Source organism: Naegleria fowleri (assembly GCF_008403515.1).
Source record: "Naegleria fowleri strain ATCC 30894 chromosome Unknown tig33, whole genome shotgun sequence".
Lineage (NCBI taxonomy): Eukaryota > Heterolobosea > Eutetramitea > Acrasida > Naegleriidae > Naegleria > Naegleria fowleri.
The window spans coordinates 340,891-362,728 of NW_025407965.1; the positions used below are offsets into that span (position 1 = coordinate 340,891).

General features: G+C 37.0%; 14 protein-coding genes across 14 annotated transcripts; 5 read left to right on the forward strand and 9 right to left on the reverse strand.

Moving 5' to 3' along the window:
• Positions 1–284: 284 nt before the first annotated feature.
• On the forward strand, positions 285–2,054 carry FDP41_003153 (uncharacterized protein; the record flags this gene model as incomplete). The annotated part of the gene is made up of 2 exons (XM_044706426.1): positions 285–851; positions 957–2,054. 2 exons carry the CDS (start codon positions 285–287, stop codon positions 2,052–2,054), a joined length of 1,665 nt encoding a protein of 554 aa, XP_044562544.1.
• A 143-nt stretch (positions 2,055–2,197) lies between these two features.
• FDP41_003154 (uncharacterized protein) lies at positions 2,198–2,828 on the forward strand (the record flags this gene model as incomplete). Its single annotated transcript, XM_044706427.1, has 3 exons — positions 2,198–2,293; positions 2,348–2,457; positions 2,507–2,828. 3 exons carry the CDS (start codon positions 2,198–2,200, stop codon positions 2,826–2,828), a joined length of 528 nt encoding a protein of 175 aa, XP_044562545.1.
• Positions 2,829–2,872: 44 nt separating this feature from the next.
• Positions 2,873–4,051, reverse strand: FDP41_003155 (uncharacterized protein; the record flags this gene model as incomplete). Its single annotated transcript, XM_044706428.1, has 2 exons — positions 2,873–3,519; positions 3,577–4,051. 2 exons carry the CDS (start codon positions 4,049–4,051, stop codon positions 2,873–2,875), a joined length of 1,122 nt encoding a protein of 373 aa, XP_044562546.1.
• A 222-nt stretch (positions 4,052–4,273) lies between these two features.
• FDP41_003156 (uncharacterized protein) lies at positions 4,274–7,825 on the forward strand (the record flags this gene model as incomplete). Its single annotated transcript, XM_044706429.1, has 1 exon — positions 4,274–7,825. One exon carries the CDS (start codon positions 4,274–4,276, stop codon positions 7,823–7,825), a length of 3,552 nt encoding a protein of 1,183 aa, XP_044562547.1.
• A 24-nt stretch (positions 7,826–7,849) lies between these two features.
• FDP41_003157 (uncharacterized protein) lies at positions 7,850–8,311 on the reverse strand (the record flags this gene model as incomplete). The annotated part of the gene is made up of 1 exon (XM_044706430.1): positions 7,850–8,311. The coding sequence occupies one exon, from the start codon at positions 8,309–8,311 to the stop codon at positions 7,850–7,852; it is 462 nt and encodes a 153-aa protein (XP_044562548.1).
• A 161-nt stretch (positions 8,312–8,472) lies between these two features.
• FDP41_003158 (uncharacterized protein) lies at positions 8,473–9,021 on the reverse strand (the record flags this gene model as incomplete). Its single annotated transcript, XM_044706431.1, has 1 exon — positions 8,473–9,021. The coding sequence occupies one exon, from the start codon at positions 9,019–9,021 to the stop codon at positions 8,473–8,475; it is 549 nt and encodes a 182-aa protein (XP_044562549.1).
• An 81-nt stretch (positions 9,022–9,102) lies between these two features.
• On the reverse strand, positions 9,103–9,669 carry FDP41_003159 (uncharacterized protein; the record flags this gene model as incomplete). The annotated part of the gene is made up of 1 exon (XM_044706432.1): positions 9,103–9,669. The coding sequence occupies one exon, from the start codon at positions 9,667–9,669 to the stop codon at positions 9,103–9,105; it is 567 nt and encodes a 188-aa protein (XP_044562550.1).
• A 60-nt stretch (positions 9,670–9,729) lies between these two features.
• FDP41_003160 (uncharacterized protein) lies at positions 9,730–10,883 on the reverse strand (the record flags this gene model as incomplete). Its single annotated transcript, XM_044706434.1, has 5 exons — positions 9,730–10,016; positions 10,075–10,166; positions 10,221–10,371; positions 10,417–10,531; positions 10,587–10,883. The coding sequence occupies 5 exons, from the start codon at positions 10,881–10,883 to the stop codon at positions 9,730–9,732; spliced, it is 942 nt and encodes a 313-aa protein (XP_044562551.1).
• Positions 10,884–10,948: 65 nt separating this feature from the next.
• FDP41_003161 (uncharacterized protein) lies at positions 10,949–12,059 on the reverse strand (the record flags this gene model as incomplete). The annotated part of the gene is made up of 3 exons (XM_044706435.1): positions 10,949–11,200; positions 11,255–11,488; positions 11,589–12,059. 3 exons carry the CDS (start codon positions 12,057–12,059, stop codon positions 10,949–10,951), a joined length of 957 nt encoding a protein of 318 aa, XP_044562552.1.
• Positions 12,060–12,281: 222 nt separating this feature from the next.
• On the forward strand, positions 12,282–15,935 carry FDP41_003162 (uncharacterized protein; the record flags this gene model as incomplete). The annotated part of the gene is made up of 4 exons (XM_044706436.1): positions 12,282–12,300; positions 12,430–12,548; positions 12,608–14,561; positions 14,653–15,935. The coding sequence occupies 4 exons, from the start codon at positions 12,282–12,284 to the stop codon at positions 15,933–15,935; spliced, it is 3,375 nt and encodes a 1,124-aa protein (XP_044562553.1).
• Positions 15,936–16,013: 78 nt separating this feature from the next.
• Positions 16,014–17,385, reverse strand: FDP41_003163 (uncharacterized protein; the record flags this gene model as incomplete). The annotated part of the gene is made up of 3 exons (XM_044706437.1): positions 16,014–17,133; positions 17,192–17,284; positions 17,336–17,385. 3 exons carry the CDS (start codon positions 17,383–17,385, stop codon positions 16,014–16,016), a joined length of 1,263 nt encoding a protein of 420 aa, XP_044562554.1.
• Positions 17,386–17,573: 188 nt separating this feature from the next.
• Positions 17,574–18,936, forward strand: FDP41_003164 (uncharacterized protein; the record flags this gene model as incomplete). The annotated part of the gene is made up of 3 exons (XM_044706438.1): positions 17,574–17,610; positions 17,800–18,246; positions 18,317–18,936. 3 exons carry the CDS (start codon positions 17,574–17,576, stop codon positions 18,934–18,936), a joined length of 1,104 nt encoding a protein of 367 aa, XP_044562555.1.
• Positions 18,937–18,983: 47 nt separating this feature from the next.
• On the reverse strand, positions 18,984–20,113 carry FDP41_003165 (uncharacterized protein; the record flags this gene model as incomplete). The annotated part of the gene is made up of 2 exons (XM_044706439.1): positions 18,984–19,388; positions 19,445–20,113. 2 exons carry the CDS (start codon positions 20,111–20,113, stop codon positions 18,984–18,986), a joined length of 1,074 nt encoding a protein of 357 aa, XP_044562556.1.
• A 260-nt stretch (positions 20,114–20,373) lies between these two features.
• Positions 20,374–21,663, reverse strand: FDP41_003166 (uncharacterized protein; the record flags this gene model as incomplete). The annotated part of the gene is made up of 1 exon (XM_044706440.1): positions 20,374–21,663. The coding sequence occupies one exon, from the start codon at positions 21,661–21,663 to the stop codon at positions 20,374–20,376; it is 1,290 nt and encodes a 429-aa protein (XP_044562557.1).
• Positions 21,664–21,838: the final 175 nt, after the last annotated feature.

Consider the following 21,838-nt stretch of genomic DNA (forward strand, 5'->3'; position numbering starts at 1 on the left):
TTCAGTTGTTGCCAACAAGAAATATGCTCATTGATTTTTTTCAAATAAATGACCAAACGGTTGTTAGTCATAGAAGTTCTGCAACCCATAAAAAATTCCCAATTTCGGCCCAAAGATAATTCGGCGACGGGTTGTGTTTCTTTTAAAGTACCTAAACACACATCACCTCAACGTAAAGATGTAGAATTGCAAAGTTCCAAGAAAGGACGTCAAATACAAAATTTAATACAAAAAAACAACCAGACAGACACTCTCCCATCTATTAGCAAAAAACACATATCGAAATGTCAGCCGTGAGCAAGGTAGTCATTGTTGGTGGTGTGGCTGGAGGAGCCTCCGCTGCAACCCGACTCAGAAGAATTTGCGAAAAAGTCAATATTGTCTTGTTTGAAAAGGGAAAGAACCCATCCTTTGCAAATTGTGGAATGCCCTACTATCTAGGAGGTCAAATTGCATCAAGGGACAGTTTAATTGTTACCGGAGCTGACACTCTCAGAAAGAGATATAATATTGATCTTCGTATTGAAACTGAAGTGCTTTCCATTGATAGAACCCAAAAACAAGTATTATGCAAAACACCACTCAGAGAATATTTCGAATCGTATGACAAGTTAATTTTGTCGACTGGAGCTGAACCAATTATTCCACCACTGGAAGGAGTGAAACATCCAAAAATTCATATTTTGCGTTCTCTTGAGGATATGGATCGAATTAAGCAACATGTGAAACCTGAGAAGAGATGCGTGATCATTGGTGCTGGTTTTATTGGATGTGAGGTTGCTGAGGCCATCACTCATGCCGGTGTTAAGGTTAGCATTATTGAATTATTAGATCAAGTAATGCCACCAATGGTAAGTTCTTTTCAACACTCATGAATGAGTGTATTTACATCAGAAATAATTATGTGAATGATTGCTGATGCATTTACATGAACACATTCAATTCTATATCCTTAGGACAAGGAAATGGTAGCTCCTCTCCAAAATGATTACAGATCAAATGGAGTAGATTTGTTATTGCAGGAAAAGTGTGTCAAATTCTCTGAAGGAGAGAATGGAACTGTGAATGTCCATCTTGAAAGTGGTAAAGTGGTGAATGCTGACTTTGTACTACTCTCTGTAGGCGTGAAACCTGAAAATAAGCTAGCAGTGGAGAGTGGATTAAAGGTTGGCCCTCGTGGTGGCATTGTTGTGAATGAACATTGTCAAACATCAGATCCTGACATTTATGCATGTGGTGACAACACTGAAATTGAAGATTTTGTGTTGAAAAATAGAACTCAGGTGCCGTTGGCTGGAATTGCTAACAGACAAGGAAGAATTTGTGTGAATCACATCTTTGGTAAAGCACCAGACTCTTTCAGAGGAGCTCAAGGTACATCCATCATGGGAGGATTTAATTATACAGTAGCCAGTACTGGAGCAAGTGAAAAATCTCTTCAAAGAGCTGGTTACACTTCCTATGATAAGGTCTACACTCCAATTAATGATCATGCTGGTTACTATCCTGGTGCCAAGAGAATGATCATTAAATTGATCTTTGATACCTCTAAGGAACGCTATGGTAAAATTTTGGGATGTCAAATTGTGGGAGAACACAACGGAATTGCAAACAGAATCAATGCAGTAGCAATGGCCATTCAAGCTGGAATGACCGTGTTTGATTTGGAGGAATCTGAACTTGCCTATTCTCCACAATATGGATCAGCCAAGGATCCAGTGAATATGATTGGTTTCATTGCAGCTGGCGTGTTGAGAGGAGAACAACGAATGGTTCAAATTCCTCAAGTGTTGGCCAATCGAAGCAACTATTATTTGGTGGATGTGAGAACACCAAGAGAGTGGCAATCTGGTCACTTTGAGGATGCCGTTCATATTCCAATCGACGAGTTGAGAAACAGACTCTCTGAACTTCCCAAGGATAAGACCATTGTGACCTATTGCAGAATTGGAATGAGAGGATATATGGCCCAGAGAATTTTGAATGAACATGGATTTGACAATGCTCTAAACCTTGCAGGAGGTTTTGAAACTTATGAAAAGTTATACAAGTAGAGTTCGTAAGGTACACAATACTTCAATTAATTGAAGGATACCAAACTGGACGAACAACAGGAACAAGGGGTTCCGAGAGACAAGAAAATAAATTCAAATTAAAAAAAGCCGCCACACTTTACAGTAAACTCTGAGATCATCAAATGAGTGATTTAAGTCCCCATCAGCAAACGGGAGTGCAGCTTGGTCATCAGGTATCCGAAGAGGATATTAAACGGTACAGAGAAATCTTTCAGCTCGTAAGTTTGACTTTCGGAATTATAATGTACGATTATACAATGTTAATTAAATAGGTGGATCGCGATGGAGGAGGTGAAATCGAACAGGAAGAGCTTGGTACTTTGATGAGGACTCTGGGCTTGAAACCTTCGGATGAAGAAATCAACGAGATGATGAAAGAGGCGTAAGTACATGATTGGGATATGCGCAGAGCAAATGTTTGAAAATTGCAGTGATGCCGATAATTCAGGTGCCATCGACTTTGATGAATTTGTAGCCGTCATGTCGAGGAGCGTTCAATCGCAATATACCGTCGAGCAGTATATCAATGCTTTTAAAACTTTTGAAACTGATGATTGTCCCTATGGAGTAGTGAAAACCAAGGTGTTGGAGCATGCCTTAACCACCTACGGCGACAATCCAATTACATTACAGGAGGCTACTGAATTGTTGGCCAATGTGGATCCAGAAAATACGGGAAAGATTAATTACATTAATTATATCAACATGCTGGCCGTTCAATCAGGAGGTCAACAGCAACAGAAAAATAGTTAATTTCTGCTTCAGTGTTTGTGTAAATTATGTACATAATAAATTATTTAAAGCCTCTCATCGACCAAATCAACAAAATTGTCACACTTAATTACGTCCAATTCCTCATCTTTCTCTTTCCAGATTTCAAGCAAATCTTTTGTCAACTTGCTTCCAAGAAAAACTTTTATCCTTTCTGTTAAATTTGTCACATGCAATCCGTCGTTAGATTCAATATTTGTGAGCAGCTTCACTAAAATACAGAAAAATTCAACGCATTTTGACCGTAAGATTTTAGAGAGATCCTTGTTTCTCAATATAGTGCATATGACATCCGGTCCACTCGAGTCTTCACAAAACAAAATTACACAATGAGGGCAATTATGAAGACAAGATAGCAAGCAATCTATACATGTTAAACGAATTTCATCCCACAGCTCTTCTGTATCTTTTTGATTTTTAAAATCGAGAGATTGATATGGACTGCTCTTTGACATATTTGAATTTATCAAATAATTATTACCATCAGATAGTATTTTTAAGATAAATTTGAATCCTTGAAGAGTTGCCAAAGTATTGGAACACACTGGTGAAAGTAAACAACATCCTTCCAAGACCAACAGAGCCTTATAAATTTCAACAGCTGTCACAGGACTCAACTCGTGCTTTCCAGCTGTAGTATTTTGTAAAATAGTGGTAACCACATTTGAAATTACTGTTTCATTCCGAATGGGAATATTAATCAAAATATTCAATAATTAAAATTACTCACCATTTGAATCTTCATCCATCTTCTTTTGTAATATGGAAAACATTTCCTTGTCCGTACTTGTCTCCATACCAGATAAAATAGAAATTAATTCATCCAGCCCTCTTTCTCTTTGAAATGAATATCTATTTCTCAATAGTGAAATACACCTCCGAATATTAAATTTTAATTCTCTTCTCAACTTGTCATATTCATACCATTGTTCATAATAGGTGAGTGGTTGTCTAATATCAACATTTTCATCAGATGAATCAAGAGAGAGTCTAGGATTGGATAATTCAATTCTACTCGAAATATTTAAATCTAAACCATCCACATGATCATACATGTTGTGAGAAGATCTAACAGATCTATTATCTTCATGGTTACTCGCAGATTCGGAAGAAAAAGCAGGCGAAATATCTCCATGGCTCAACACTGATGGTGAGTGTTCGGAACATCCATGCAAAGAGCTCGTGGATGTGTTTTGTTTCTTCATTTTTTCTCAGAGTTGATGATCATCGCCCGAGCGTGATAACTCCCCCAACACCAAAAAATAGAACGAATCATCATCATCCTTTCATGTTTCCAATTTTTCAACCTAAATCGAGCAAGATTAGAAGCTAAGCATTAGAAGTGAGAGTGAGAACTATACACACTATAAAAATTAGAACAACTTGTCGCTCTGTCCATCACCACTCATCTTTGTAAATATTCTAAAATGGATCACTCATCGCTTCCGAATCAAGAAACATCATCAAATAACAATAATAACAGCAGCAGTAAACAAGTGTCCATTCTTTCCACCTCTCCATCCTCTCATAATTCATCCTCCATTCTTTCCACCTCTCCCACATTTTTCCCTCAACCATCTTTTAGTAATGATGTAGTTTCTCAACATCACAAGACCACTTCATCAGGAATGAACCTTTTGAGCTCTTACAAGGAAAGAAAATATAAATACTATCATACACACCAACATCAGTCATCCAGTAGTAACAACAACAGTATCAACAGCACTTCCGATCGAAAATTTACTTCTGATGAACCACGGTCTATTCATAAGCCTCATCAAACAAGTTCCAACTCACAGAACAAGCAACAAGTAACAGAAGTAGTATTACCCCAACATGGCAACAGTGCCCCATCATCTTCAGCTGTCACTGAAAATTCAAGGAGTCCAGGAACCAAGTCCAGGTCTCGTTCTGTGAATGAGCATTCTGCTCCGATTAATTTATTTGAAGAAAAAGAAAAGAGCCTTACATCAAACATGAATGCTGGCCATAAGAGGAGCAGCTCTTTTGAGGATTTATCTTCTGCTCCCAAGTCTGACAGTGAACAGCTTAACAAATCGGTCAATACAGCAAATAAGAAGCGTACCGTTCATCACCAACGTGACAAATTTCTATTCGATGGTGACAAACTTTTGAAGAAACCATCACCAATGAGAACCAGGTCTGAAAATACTACTGTTCACTTCAACAAGTTGTCACCTGATATGATAGATCCTCGGTACAGTTTAAAGATTGAACCCACTCAAGATTTAGTTTCATATTCCATGGACTTAAACAAATCAGTGGATACTTTAATGCTCCCAAGAAGAAGCGACGATCATCCCTCTACAATAGTCCACCATCGAAATGATACCAATTCTTTGGGAGTCTCCTCTGCTAGAGGCCCTCATTACCGAAAAGCATTTCCAGCAAGTTGGATTCCAAGTAGCAATAGCAGCAAGTTCAAAGGAATAGGAAATCCTGAATACAATTCTATCAACACTGCTGGAAATGCGATCAAACATAGTTTCAAAGAGTTTAAGAAAAATATTAGGGATGGCGTTGAAAGAGGTGTGACAACAGTGAGAAACGCTCCGTCGTTCATCAAGTCTGTTCCAAAGAAAATTATTCCAAAACAAAACACAATTTACAGTAATTCTAAAGATGATATTAAGCTTGATATTTTAGAAGATTTTCCTCCTTTTGAAGAGCAACAACGAGAGGCTATTGGAGAGGTTTATATTACTAATATTCAAACTAGAAACTTAAAGTCAGTGGAGGGATATGTTGCCGAGCCTGTGTCTACACAGAATTCACAAAAACAAGCAAAAGGTTCTATCCTTTCTATGGAAAAAGAAAGCATTCAAACATCTCCTCGTTCTACTGACAACAGTACCGAAAATATTTTGTATGAAGACTATATCACCTATTGTGAAGTACTTTGTGAGGGAAAAAAGCATATAACCATGCCTCTCGCAGGAGCTTACCTTAACAAAAAGCTTAAATGGTCGGAAGAGTTTAAATTCTACATATCTGACGAAACTAGTTCAATTTCTGTTGAAATTTTTCATAGCCCTGTCAAACCAAAATCGAAAAATCAAATTATTTGTTTGGGATTTGTCTCAATCCCTCTTTCAAAAGTGAAAATAGCAAAGGAAAGAATACTCGATGATTGGTTTTCACTGACAACTCCTCTTGGAACCAAGCTGTATACTCAAGTTCATTTACAAATTCAATATGTTCCCTACCAAAATCCAGCTCTTTCTGCTGCTGACTTAGAACTTCTCGATAATATGAGTTTGGAACCTACATTTAATCAGTCAAGTGAGCCATTGAAAAGCAAGCCTCAACAAAAGGCGTTGCTTGATGCCCTAAATATTGATGTTCAGGATTCCTCTCTAGAAAATTTATCTTCATTAGCGGACCAGAGTGATGGATCATTCTCCTTGAATATTCCAATGGTTAAAAACAATTTGATATTTGAGAATTATCAACATGGAAAAGATCAAAAAGTCATTCAAAGAGTTCAAGATGAATTGAAAAATATTGATAATACTTTGAGAAGTGAAATGCAAGTGTTGAAATCGGACCTTGCTGAAACCAAAAAACAGATACTTGACGTGCATGAAGTCTCTAAAATACATTTATCTGTAAAACAAAAGAAAATTGACAACCTGAAAAACAAAGTAGACAAGTTGGAATCCAGAATGAATCACCTTTCTAATGTAGTTCTGCAATTGAATTCAGCCCACTCCACCACAAAGGATAAAGTCATAAGCCATGATGAAGACCTGAAGCTCTATGAAAGTAGAATCAAGGAATTAGAAAATAAGGTTCAATTACTCCACAGTCAGCGTGTTTCCATCAAACTGAAGGAGTGGATTTTTTACTTTTTGGCTATTTTGCTTTTCGTTTTCTCCAAAATTATTGTATTAACAGGATATGTTTACAAGCGTATCAAATTAAGACGACCACCTCAAAGTAATGACATGGATGACACCTCAGATGACGAAGATACGTTTTCTGAATTGAGAAAGAGAATGGATGGAGCAGAGAAGAAATATAGACAAATGGCGACAAACACCAAAAATATGGAATTAATCAGCGAAGAACCTCGAAAGAACAATACAACGACAAACATATTCTCCATGCTCTCCCCACTCTTACCATTTCTACAAAAGGCGAATGAGATTGAGGAAAAACTAAGCAGCAATTCCCAGATCTTCACTGGTTCTTCGAAACATAAGTCCTCTTTCTCAAACTTTTCTGAACCCACGTTTAAAGAAAACAATCGTGAAGCATACCAAGATGTTGATATTGACAAAATAATGGTTTCTAAAAAGAATTCAAAGGTGCGGTTTGACTCGTCTTCTTCATCGGATGATGAAGAAGAAAGACTTGTTAGAGAATTTAACAGTAAGAGGATGAGCAAGTCCGCATCGTTGTCATCCATCACTAGCTCAGACGAGACTGCCTCTTTCATGACCTCAGCACCCGAAACAAGCGATTCACTAGTATCATCAAACAGCAGAAATGTAAGGGAAAACCCAATGCATGGAATAAGCTCAGTAAGTCCCATAATGGAGTCTTCAAACACGAGTTTGCTCAGCATCCAAATGCCAGAGCATCAACAAACATTTTTACTCAATCAACTCAAAAAATCATTTGACAGGTTAGACGAATATGACGAGATGAATGAGGCCAGTCCTGACACCACCTCGAAAAATTCAAATGAACTTGATAATTCAAGCATGTTGTCTGAAAACGCAGTCTCTCCAAACATGCAACCCTCCTCCAGCGGTATTGCAGAGGTAAAGGACCAAGTGGATTCAAAAGAGCAATCGATTATTGAAGAAACAGAAAAGCTTCAGTCAATATCACGCTTCTTTAGAAAATCAGAAAGTAATTTATCAAATGTGAAGCTAAATGAAAGATCAAAAGCTCATGAAGATGAGGAATCTGGAGATGATTTTGATTCGTGGTTCAATAAAGTGAAATAATTCTAGAACGAGAATAGTTTACTTTCATCGAGAAATGACAGATTTGGCTCTCTCAAAGTAAGGAGAAATATTCCATGACTGCACATAGAATGACATTGTAGAATTACTCATCACATAACTTGATTGGCTTTCGTTTGTATACTTTGATGGATCTTGCATCTGTTTGAGATATTCTTTTCTTTCAAAAGTGGCCATCTTTTTACATTCTTCGAATATTAACTCTTTCATGGTAAAATCTTTTTGAAGAGCGTCAATTACAGATTGAAATAATTTTTCTTCTTCAGTGCTGCCTCCATCGTAACAACTTCCTGATACTAAATTCATAATTTCTTGAAGATAGCCTTTTAACGAGACGAAAATAATATTTTGCAATTTTACCAGCGAGTCTAATATTTCTGCATAAACTTTTTTTGTGACTCTCTCTTTGAGTACGTCACCGATACCTTGTGGTCCGTGTTGGAAAACTCCCCAGTATGGACTCTCCATGTAATCTTCTTCGATCAATAATCGTTCCAACCCGTTTAAAATCTCAGTACCATTCACAACACTGTCCTCCCATTTGTTAATGATTAATTGAATTTCCTTTCCGATTTTTGTTTGTGATACTTTTTGTTTTGATGAGGAGACGATGGATGGTTTTGTGCTTTTCATTTTTTGTTTTTCTTTGATTGTTCCAGTAGGGCTTTTGTTTTTGCTGTTTCGATTGCATTCCGAGCTTGATATTCTTTGAGAAGGTCATCCATTGAAGGAGGTGGAAGCTTTGACTCTTTCTTCTTTTCTGTCGTGTCTTTTTCAGTGGGTGCAACATGTTTCTTTTCGGAAGGAATGGGAGGACTGGTGTTGTTCTTGCTATTGTTCACTACTTTATGAAAACGTGATTGATGGTCATATTTGAGAGCACTTTTGAATGATACTCCTTCAACAACTTGTTTTGAAGAGGATAAGATTTTGTCCTCTACTTCGGAGTTTGTTTGAATCAAATTGCTGGAAAGATCAACCACACTCAGCTGTTGATGATCAGAAATGGATGGTTTTACCCTCTTGAAAGATTCTAGAGCTTGTTGAGACTCGTCCTTTTTTCTCTTCTTCTCCTCATACTGACGTTTTTCCTTGTCCTTTTCTTCATCTCGTCTCACCCTTTCACGATTCCGAGCTGATTGAACATGCCAAGATTTCTTGGAGAGCAAGTTCGACATTTTTAATTAAAATAATTTTGTGGTCGCTATTGATGATGATAGATATTAATAATTTAATTTCAATGAAAAGACGCGTCTCTTCTACTCCTTGTTTGTTAAAACAAGCAAAATTAATAGACCAACGACAACATATTTCACGGCAGGATAATTATTCATTATTATTGTAACCTGACCAATATAGGGCAAAATAGACTTTGCTCTTCCGACAATATGATTTCTATGCAACCATTGCAGCTTTTTAGTGTAAATTCCAAATCTATCATCATACTCATTATTATCACCTTTGGTAAGCATTTTCAAGTTTACATCTTCTTTTCCTTCAAATAAATTGGTTTGATTATGCACATTGTGCAATCGGATCACTCTGTGCACAATCGGAATTTCCTTTCCTTCCAATTTATAAACAACAATATCTCCAAGACGTGCTGGCTCAGGACTGAGGCTTAGGAAGAGAATATCACCGGGATAGAAAGCCGGAATCATACTTCCGGTTAATACCACCACAATTGGTGATTGGCAATTTGTATAAATTGATACTGATTTCCATATAACTAGAGCACTACATAACACAAAAGCCAATGAAATAAATTGGCTCAAAAATTCTCGAGCATTGAATTGCCGAAGTTGTTCCAAAACTCGTGAGATCATTTTTTTAAGAATCAAAAAGTATGACATTCAATCGTTTACTTGGACTCGAAATTCATGAATTTAATTTAATTTCATATCACTTGCATTCTCATAGACAGCATCTTGGTCTGTGCCTCTCAAAAACAATCTATCTTCACTGTCTGGAATGTCTACTATCAATGAGTGGAATGTAAATCTATTTCTTAATAAATTAATAATTCCATCCTTTCTAGACACGTCACATGAGATCATGGCTGTTTTTTTGTTGGCATCCACAAGTTGGAAACAAAGTTGCATACGTTTTGGTTTCCAAAATTTTAATCTTCTGGTAAAAGGAACATCATGAGCATTATTGAAATCAGGGTAGGCTGTCATGAATTGATTTAAAGTTAAGGAAATTCAATGTGAGATGCAGTTCTTACTTACTATAACTATATGCTCTGAATTTACCTGGAGTTAAAGGTGTAACCATGTGGTCTCTAACTGTTTTATTGGACAATACCTTTTTGATGGCGGCTCTGCAATTATGCAATAAATAATTTGCTGAGTGATTACGATCTCAAAAAACTTACCTGTACACAGTTGAAGGATGGATACTAAAAGCAAGAATAGCAAGCCATGTAACTCCACAACACATGAGGGCACTCAAAAATCCGAAATAGAAAGATACTGTTGCTACATTCTTGAAGGTAATAGAGCTGAGCCAGCTTGTGACTTCCCAAACTGCAAACCTAAGAAAATTATTCCAATCACCATTGTAAAACCTACCAATATAAATTACTCCAAAAATCAAAGTAGAGATTACAGCATAGCGAACGAAATACATTTTCCAAAACTTAACTAGTAATGGAATATTGACTCGTTCTTCATCCATAATACGCTCCTTAATATTGAAAAATATTTGTTAATCATATGAAATTGTTATAAACAAGATTTACCTTCTCATCTTTAAAAACTTCTGTGGGAACGACTTCTTTTTCTAAATCTTTCTCTTCTTCGTAGATAAATAAATTCTTGTTCCGATCCGTAGATGTTGGTTGTTGTGGATTTTGTTGTTCCGATGACTTTAAATTGGTATGAAAAGCCGAGACAATAAATAATCTCTTGTCCATTTTGATCAATGAATTGCTAACCACAGAGGTTTTGGACATAGGCATTACCAACTTTGAGAGAACATGTTGCGAAGAATTCGAGTTTGATCGGATTAATTGGATGAGAGATCTTTTGTGAAGCATTTTTTTGATTGGTTTTGCAAAAGCTGATTCATATTTATTGTTTCATTTGTGATAAAGTCAATCAATTATTCCTCCTTCTTGGCTAATTGTTCTTTAGCTGCCTTCTTCTTGGCCAAAGCTCTTGCGTTCTCTTGTCTTAGTTTAAAGAACAAGAAAAAGAAAGAAATGACAACTACATCTCCAGTCAATGAGCCCATAAATGAACCGGTGCAAGTATTACCTTTTGGTCTCTCCCAGAACATTTCAGCATAACAATAAGCAGTAAATGTAGCAGCATCCAATACAAATTGAACTAATTGGATATCAGTCAAGTACATCTATAAAAACAAGTATGACTCAGTGCATGACGACAACACAAAACAAATACAAACCTTCCACCAAACATCAAATCCTAATGTAACTTTCATGTAATAATAGTACATGATAATGTGAACAAAAGTGTTGAGAGCGATTGGAATCCATTGTCCAGTACCACCGGTGTACAATCCATAATAACAAATTGACATTGTTGTGACGTGATGGTAGGTGTGAATGAATCGCAATCTAGATCTTCTGATAACCAAAAGGAAAGTATCGAACAATTCAACATATTTTGACATGTAGTACTGTTGGAGGAGAGGTCAATTTCAGTGATGCAACCAATCAAACACATTTACCGAATAAAAACCTAAAAAATTGAAAATCAATGATTGTAAGCACACTTACCATGTAGGTCCAAAATGGAATATATCCAACATTGTACTTGTGTTCTGGGTCACACAACAAGCTATAGAAACCATCCTTTAATCCAATTTTGGCAACTTCAAAAAGTAAACCGAAGAAGCAAACTAGTGAGATGACAGTCATATTCAAATTATGCAAAAAAGCGACCCATTTCAACACCTTCTGGAAAAATGTTGGATTTTTATGCTCCTCTTCCATTTCCTTTGGAGTTTTAGTACCGAGAATGAAACTGATGGTATAACTAATGACCACATAGAGTACGAGTGTGAGTCCAATAGATTGTAAACTAGAGAGGGGTGTTACTGCATCATCCCATTTGAATGTTCCTCCGACGTGAACATAGGTATCATAGATGGACTTGGGGGAAGTCAAATCGACTTGACGGAAGGCATCGATGAATGTTTGAAGAGAAGAAGAAGGGAGAGTATCGATGAGATGGGGTTTTGTTGCCATTTTTTTGTGCGTTTGGGGCAAGGAATGAGAATGGCGGCAACGGAAAATTGACTGGATGATGACACCAAAGGAACAACATTGTTTCATAGGAATTGTGTTGAGATGTGTGTTATCATTTAAACTTGGTTCTGGATCAGTTATTGTTTTGTTGAAGAGTTTCTTCAACAACCTCAGAGCCGATACCTTGGCTGCCACGTATGACCCAGAACAACCACAAAAAAAATGAGCAATCACTCGAAGGGTAGGTTGTTGTTTCGTGACCTCTCTCCCAAACATTTTCGTCATTGACCTGTGATTGTAATGGGATACAATAATAATTATTACATCTACATCGGATCATACCACTTTAATGACGGTTGATGATAAATAGAATTTTTTGAACTCATCCGTGGAATTGGTGAAGCCAAATCCAAGCAGGAGGAAGACAAAATCATCCTCAGAGAAATGGCTACATTGAAGACCGGAATGGAAAACCCTAAAGTTACTCTAGTATGTTTTGATATACTGCAACTGTTACTCATTTGTTTCTTGTTATTTCAACTTTTTAGAAAATGATGAAAGAGTACATGGTTAGATTATTGTATTGTGAGATGCTTGGACATGATGCTTCGTTCGGATATATCAACGCTATTAAATTAACTTCTAGTAAGGATATGTTGGAAAAACGAGTGGGCTATTTGGCAGTTACGCTGTGTTTGCCTCCTGAGCATGAATTACTTCTTTTATTGATAGCGAACCTTCAAAATGATATGAAATCTACAAACTATATTTCAGCCTGTTGTGCTCTTACTGCAGCAGCAAAAGTTGTAAATGAAGAAACCATACCTGCATTACTTCCTCAAGTTCTTGAACTGAGAAAACATGCTAAACCAATTGTAAGAAAGAAGGCTATTTCTACACTTCACAGATTCTATCAAATATCTCCTTCATCAGTCCCTGATATTATTGAATACGCCAAAGAAGCTTTGTGCGATCCTGATCCTTGTGTTATGGGTGCATCTTTGTGCCTACTTTATGATCTATTATGTGTTCCAGATAACGTAAGACAGCTCAAGGATTTGGTTCCAGGATTTGTTACTATTCTGAAGCAAATTATTGAGAGAAGATTATCACGAGATTATGATTATCACAGACTTCCTGCTCCTTGGATTCAAATCAAACTTTTGAAAAATATTGCATTACTTTGTGCTGATGATAGATCTACATCTGAGCTTGTATATGAAGTGCTTCGTGAAGGAATGCAAAGAGCTGACACAGGACTCAATATTGGTCATGCTGTTGTTTTTGAGTTTGTAAAAACAATTACAACTATTTACCCAAATAATTTGCTGTTGGAAAGTGCAGCCAGTGCTATCTCTAGATTTGTTACAAGCTCAAATCACAATTTGAAATATCTTGGGATTCAAGCCTTGACCCAAATTGTTAAAATTAATCCAAAATATGCCATTCAACATCAAATGGTCGTTATTGACTGTCTTGAAGACACTGATGAAACTTTGAGAAGAAGAACATTAGAATTGTTGTTCACAATGACAAATTCAAATAACGTTGTTGTCATAGTCAAGAGATTGTTGGAATTTGCAAGAAAATCAATTGACACCCACATGAGAAAAGAATTGATAGAAAAGATTTCAATTTTAGCTAAAAATTATTCTCCCAACATTTCTTGGTATCTTGATACAATGAATACTTTGTTCGAAATTGATCCTCAATATATTCCACAAGAAGCTCTTCAAAATATGATGAGTGTAATTGGTGAGGGAGTCGGAATAGATGAAGATGATGAGGAAATGAGAAGTCATTGTGTTGAAACTTTCTGTGATGTCATTGACTCAAAGAATGTTATTCACGATCTTCATATTCAAGTCATTGCATGGGTTCTCGGAGAATATAGTTATATGAACGCCAATTATGACTCGTCCGACATTCTCAGCAAGCTGTGCGATTTGGTCGATCGTCAATTAGAATTTGAAGAGACAAGATGTTGGATAATCACAGCCATGACTAAAATTGTTGCTCAGTGTAAAGTTGCCTCTCCTGAAGTGCTTGAATATGTTAGAAAATACAAAGACTCAAAGAATGTAGATTTACAACAACGATGCTATGAATTCCTTGCCCTTGTTAATGCTTGTGAGAGAAACAGTTGGGAAGAAATTATGGATAGTGTTTTGCCACTTGATGGAGCGTATGAAGATATTGAAGTTGATATTGATTTATCTTTTGCTCAAGATTATGTAAACATTATGATCAGAAAAGGATCAAGAAAGTACTTAAATAACGAAGAAAAGAAGGTCTTGCTCACAGAAAATGCCAAACCTGTCAAACGTACTGGTCTTATGGTTAATGCCTACCCAACTGTTAAGGCAACTCCAAATCCTGTCTCCACTTCAGGAATAGTTTCAACAGCACCTATTGATATTGCTTCTCGTGCCTTTTCCGCAACTAATAACACAACTGATATCAGCACGTCACTTCCAAAAAAAGCAAGGCAAAGGAAGATGGGTGGAGGAGAGCGAAATTGAAGAAGAACCGGTCAAAGTTTCAATTCCACCAACAACTGTAACTGATACTGTATCAAAATCAACACCTGTAGTTACTTCACCCTCCTCAGAAAGTCATCACAATGAAGTTCATAAGCCACCTGTCACAATTTCAACAGCGGAAGCCAAAAGAAAACAAAAATACCAAGATCTCTTTGTCACTGATTCAGGTTCAACGGCAACTACTAAGGTGTCAACTCAACCAAAAAAGACTGCTCCAAAACGAAAGACATCCAAGGGACCAACTGCTAAACCAATTCTTCAACCGACTACAGTTGAGTCAACACCTGTCCAGCAATCACAACCTATTTCTGTTGACGACATTTTCAGTGATATGGTGATGACTAATCCAGTTCCTCAAGTTGTGCATACTGCTACTCAGCCAAAATCTACAATGAATGAGCTGGATGACTTCTTTAGCATGACTACTACGGCTCCATCTGTCGCCACTGTGAGCACACCTCAAACTACTCAAGATTCATTCTTTGATCAAATTCTTCAGCCAAGCAAACCATCATCAGTTGCTCTACAACCAGTTCCAATGTCCAAGTCAAATGACATTATTATACCACAATCAAAGAACAAAAGGACAAGCTACATGATTCAACAATTAGCATCTTCACACAAGAGTGCTTTCTCAGATTTGGTTCAATTAGTTCGAGATGACCGTGTTTTGGTTGAGTACAACAAATTCTGGAAGTCTGACTCTTTAATTGTTGCCTTAGTGTTGTCAACAGACAGAGGCTTTGTGCTTCCACAAATCAGTTGTCAATTTTCACCACCATCTGCCTTTGCAATGACCATCCAATCTGATGTAGAATCTAAACAAAAACCAAATGGGCTTACATTTAACTCTTTGGATACTACAAGACCAATTTATGTAGCTATTACTTTAACTCCAACTGATATTGTTATGGGAACTCGTCTTGTTGGACAAGTTGCTTACTCAAATGAGCAAAATTTTGCGAGCTATTTGAATGTTAACATTCCAATCGATACCATTGACATAATTACGGAGTATCCTGATTTTGGATCTACTTCTCAATTTGCGGAAGGTTGGAGAAAATATACTCAAGAAAAGAAAAACCTTATTAAGCTTACTGGTCCGTTCGATATCAACAGATGTATTGATACCTTGAAGCAAAAAGCAAAGATATCTATTATCCAAATTATTGATATGGAGGTGATTGGCGTTTGTAGAGTTGTTGGACGAAGCGACGTAATTTTGATTCACAGCAAATTCAACGCTACAGCCAACAGTGGAACAATTACCGTAAGAACTGCAGACAGAACCTTGACTGAAAATGTTTCAAGATTGGTTTCCTCAATATTCTAATTGAAAGAATTGAAAGAATTGAAAGAATTGAACATCTAATAAACAGCTGAACCTATTTTTTAATGAACAACTAATAATTTATTGAAGATCGCTGTCGGCAACATTTTCGTTATCATCCTCCAAATAGATAGAGTCAGAAGGCTGCCAGATTTGAAGAATATTGTCCTCAGCCACAGAAGCAATCACCCACTCATCTCCTTCATTTGGATTCCATGAAAAGTCAGAAATTTTAGAGGTGTGACCACCATGAATAAAAAGAAGTTCTGGTGGGCCATCTTCGGCATCTTCTTGAGATTGTTCCATTCCAATTCTTGAAATATCCCATATCATAACTCTCCTATCAGTACCACATGAGGCTAAAATAGTTTCATTTGATGGAGACCATGAAACAGAGAAAACTTCATCAGTGTGACTTGTCAGAGTGTGAAGCTCAGATTTAAGATTTCTCATATCCCATAGTTTTACAGTTTTATCAGCAGATCCAGTGGCAAGAACATATTCGCTGTAAGGAGAAAAATCAATGGAATTGACTTCAGCCTTATGAGCTTCAGTAACATGAGAAGGTTTCGTGTTGGTTTGAGCACGAGTATCAAAAATACGTAAATTTTTGTCATCACACACCGTTCCTAACAAGAAATCATGAATTCTATGCCAAGCGACATCCTCTACTACAGCAGAATGGCCCTCAAGTATCATCAAAGGTTGCAAAGATCCCTTGTCAATTTGCCCTTGTTGAGCGAAAATGTCCCAAATACACACTTTGCAATCATCACTGCCACTTGCTATCAGTCCTTCTTTCTTGGAGCTCCAACAAAGACCATATCCCTCTTGGGTATGTCCTTTCAATCTTAATGTAGGTGTGCATTGATTGGTTTTTGGAACGCTTTCAAATTCTGTATATTTGAAAATTAGCACTTGGCCGTTCGCACACTTGGTAGCGATATACTCGGGATGTTGAGGCATATAACGAGCTCTATTCACCTCTCCTTCATGGTTAATACGTTGAACACATTCCACCTTTCCTTTACCCATGCTTGTTCCCAATGATCCTGATTCCCCATTACTAGCATCATATCTTCTAATATCAACATCAGAATTATTAATTGGTAATTCAGCTTCCGCAATAAGAAGATAATTTTGTTCGGATTGTGATGTATGGGTTCCTAGTATGAGTTTTTGTGTACTGTGTGTGTCATGTCTGTTTATGCAATTCCCATTAATGATTGCTGTGCAAGGCTTGATATTCCTCTACTTACTGTCTCTTTTCTGGAAGCCATTCTACGGTGAGAGATGGCCATTCAAGAGCATGTGTTATGATTAGATCATATAAAAAAGATGTATTCTTTTTCCTACGTGATTCATCGGTAAATATTGATGAAGCAAGATTCACAAACACTCACCAAATTTTATATTCTTCGTTGATAATCTTTTCTTCTCTGTCGTCACTCATTTTTTTTGGCGGTTTTCCAACAACTTCCGTGTCGTCTTACACACAGCTCGAGAAAAGAAATTGAACAACAACAAGTTAGCAATCCATTACTCGATCATTGATCTCATGGATCGAGTGAGTGTTTTCAAAAGTGGAGGTGAGGCTTAAGTTGAACGCTACCCTATCCTTTGAAAACAACAGCTAAAAAAATGAGTCAAATTTATTCTTCCTTGCCAAAGACAAAGGGTAGGTTTCATCATATGTTCAACAATTCGGGTGCACGATTAAAAGAGATTACTTCATTATTCTTGATTCATCGATAATTTTATATAAATTTATGAACAATAATCGTTGACAACAATCGTGTCGGAACAACTTGTTTAATTGAAAATCAAAAATTAATTTTCAATTATTGGATGATTCTTAAATTAACAGGAAAGGTTGTTTTAGTTACTGATTGTGGTGATGTTGAAATTGAATTATTTTCCAAAGAGGCTCCAAAGGCTTGCAAGAACTTTGTGCAATTGTGTTTGGAGGAATTTTACAATGGAATGATTTTCCATCGAATTGTTGCAGATCAATTTGTTCAGACTGGTGACCCAACAGGAAATGGAGATTATGGAGAATCAATTTATGAACATGATGAAGATAGAAAAGAAAAACAATTTGAAGCAGAATACCACTCACGACTAAAATTTATTCAAAGAGGATTAGTTGCATGTGCTGCACAGAATAATAAGAGTGATTCACGCTTCTTTATTACAGTTAACAAATTGGAGGCATTGAATTTTAAGCATACAATATTTGGACAGGTCGTTGGAAATACCATATACAATGTGTTAAAAATTGCAGAGATGGAAGTTGATCAAAACGATCGTCCTGGTAAGTGCCTTTTGAAAAACCATCGAAATGATGTGGTTATTGGGATGTTCGTTTGCATCTGGATATACAGTTTATCCTCCAAAGATAATTCGAGCAGAAGTAATAATTAATCCATTTGATGATATTGTTCCAAGGAAAAAGAGTGAGGCTGCTACTTCTGCTTCCCACAAGAGAAAGAAAAAACAAAACACAAATATTCTTTCATTCTCAGATGAAATAGATGATGAGGTTGAAACTTCAAGTAAAAAGCAGAAAAAAGAACTTAAAAAATTAGAAAAAGAATTATCAGAAGTGGATGCTCTAGAGGATCACTTACCGTCTCAAGTAAGAAACACCGAAAGTTCTTCTATCAGAGAAAACTTTGAAAGATTTATTCAAGAATCTTCTCCCAAAATTCGGACAGTCATTGAAAAATCACAACAACAAGACGATTCGTCAGTAGAAAACAAATTTTCCTCTCTGAGAAAAGAAAGAGAAGCCAAAGAAATAGAGACACTGCAGAATCGAACGAAACAAGAAGCCAAAAGTTATTTAAATGAACAAATGCAAAAGTATAAAAAGACTAAGAAAGATAAAGAAGAAAGAGAGAGAGATGCCCTTCAGAGATTTGAAAAGTTTTCTAAAGGCTTGAAAACCAGTAACGAAAAGGGATGGCAGAGTCATTCTTTGAATTTTAAAGAACAGAAATAACAGTCGATGATGTTTAGCATGATTATATTTGATACTGCAAATTCTGATTATTTTCGAGTTTTTGAATTTGGAGATCTATATCTAACGCTTTCTGAACCTCGCTCCGCCGAGAGAGCAAGAGGTCGAGTGTCACCTGCACTCATTCGTTTTATCGAAGAAATTAGAGAAGTATTTGACTTGATAAGGGACGTACGGGCTTTGGACTCAAATTGTGAGTGATGAATTTGTGCTGTGCTTTTAAGATTGCTGTACCTAAGAGTTACTTGCTCAATCTCTCGATTCTTCTGCTGGATTGATTCACTCTTTTCTCGTCGTAACCGCAAATCTAAACTATCCAACTCATGTTGCTGTTTTTTTAGTAAATGAGCTTTCTTCTTTTCGTACGATGAGCTATATTTCATCATTACTTTTTTCATTTCTTCCTCTTGGAGTTTTTCTGCCTTTTTCTTGACCTGTAGGAAACAATAATCGAACGATCCCCATTTGTTGCATGCCTTTAAAAACTTACCGAAATTGCCTCAAAATAAAACTCCTGTCTTGCTAGTGTTTCTTCCATCATCTTTAACATTATAAGATCTCTACTTTTTGGGTTGTATTTCCTCTGTAAATCTTCCATAAATTTTTCTTGAAAATCTTCCATTTCTTTTGCATGTTTGTCTAAGAGTCGTCTTCTGGATTCCTCAAATGATTGCTCCAACATGACCAACTTTTCGTCCCACTTTGATTTTAATTCTGCCATTTCCTGCTGAAAGGCAAGTTCAATTTCTTCTCTTTCCTTCATTTGTATCCGTTTTATATTATCAATATGTCTCTTCTCATTTTGGAATTTTAATAAAAGCATTGCTTTTTTTCCAATCTCGCATTGATCATATTCTCCTCTGGAAAAACAGGCCTTGTGATATTCTTTTAATACTCTGATGGCAGTGTCATATGAAATTTCGTTCGGTAAAGGTTCATGGTTGAATATGATTGAAATTAATGTTTTTGCCTCATCTTCAATGACATCAAAACCCTCCATCCTCTCTATTGAAGAGTTCTCTGAAAAGGTAATACTATTGTTACAACTATCATTATATTGTTGTTGATGATGGTGTTGTTGGTATTGTGGTTGTTGTTGATTGCTTTGAGATGCCCGAAGAGGACTGGAGTTGAGTTTGGATGAACTCCTTAACGACATGTTTTTTTACGTTTAAATTTTTGGCGCCATCGCTTCCATATGACCTGTCTGAATATGACGGACGATGAGAGTCTCTCTCCTTACGATTCGTAATGAAAGGACATTTTCAGTGATCGCGATCAACAACAAACTCGATCGCGATCACTCATAACGAAAGGACACGAAGAAGTTGATCAACGCTAACAACAACAACAACACCACCATCATAACATGCATCATCATGGAGTGAACAATTAGAGTTTTTTTAATCATCATCTCAATTAGAAAACAAGAGAGGTTGCAATCAGAGAAATCAAGAGCAACAGAACCAATGCACCATCATGACCACCAAGAGCAACAGCAGCATTGACGGAACTCTTGGGTTTCGTGGAATTGGTGGTAGGAGGTGTAACAATCACTATTGGAAGAGCAATTCCGGAACAAGCATCGTTTGGATCTTGCAAACTCAATGCGGATGGAGTGGTTGGAGGAATACCAATCACACCAATACCATATCTGGCAGCAGCACCTCCAGTGGATTGAGTGACACCATCATCAGGTTTTTGATGAATCACCACACCACGTCCAATAATACTATTCACACCCTTCAATGCCAATAAATCCAAAGTCAAGTCAATGGTTGCAATTCCATTGGCATCGGTGGTAATATTTCCCATATCACCAGCATGTCTGTTCACAGTTCCTGGATAGGCATGAGGAGATCCGGATGGATTCCAGTGTCCCATAAAACTTGAACCATCTTTCAAATTCAATTCACCAAATTGATGGACATGGAAACCATGAACAGTATTTGGAGCAAGTCCACACACTCTTCCAGTCACTCTTACATTTCCATTACCGACAGAATCATCGAAAATAACACGTCCAGTCACATTATAGGAACCAGCATCATCGGTCTTGAAAATAGTGGCCACAGCTCGATTGGTGGTTGTGTAGGCATCATTCATGGCTCCATTCGAAGTGACATTGGCAATACCAATCACACAGTGAGCAGCAGCTGGACCAGCATTACCAGAAGGTTGAGAAGAACTTCCAACATCTTGTTGCATGTGAAGTCTCATGGCTCTTCCAATGACAGACATCGATCCATTCAATCGCACCAAATTTGAAACAATTACACCCGAATATCCCAAAGAGAGATCAATATTACCCAAATCACCAACATGAATGGAAGGAGCACTTTCAGTTGGCAATGAGTGATTCGCTCCAAATGGATTGTAGTGAGAACCAGTGGAAGCAGCATCAGCAAGATAACCAAATTCATGAATATGGAATCCAAGTTTTTTACCTTGAAGATTGATTGGTACGGTGGTTTGATTGAGTGACCAAGAAATGGTGGTTGAGTTGGTATTCTCGTCATAGACAAGAGAGACTGAACCACGAAGTCCAGGAGCATTGATAGTACCTGTCAAGAGACAGTGACCTTGATAGACAGTAGCAGCAGCAGCATAATGTGTTGAAAAGAAAAGAATCACCAGCACAGCAGAGTTCAAAAAGAGACAAGTGGAAAGAGTGATGGCAGTTGTTGTTGTTGTTGTTTTAGTTGACATTTTTTTTTTCAAAAAGCCAATAAACTGTCTTTCAGTTGTTGTTGTTGCACTGTGGCTTTTGATGGACGTGTCAGAAGAGAACATTTGGGTTGATTTGGGTGAAAGGTTCCTTGTTGGTTGTGGTGTGAGGTTTGAGAGAATTATGCTCCGATAGAGTTGTCGTGAGGATGGGTGA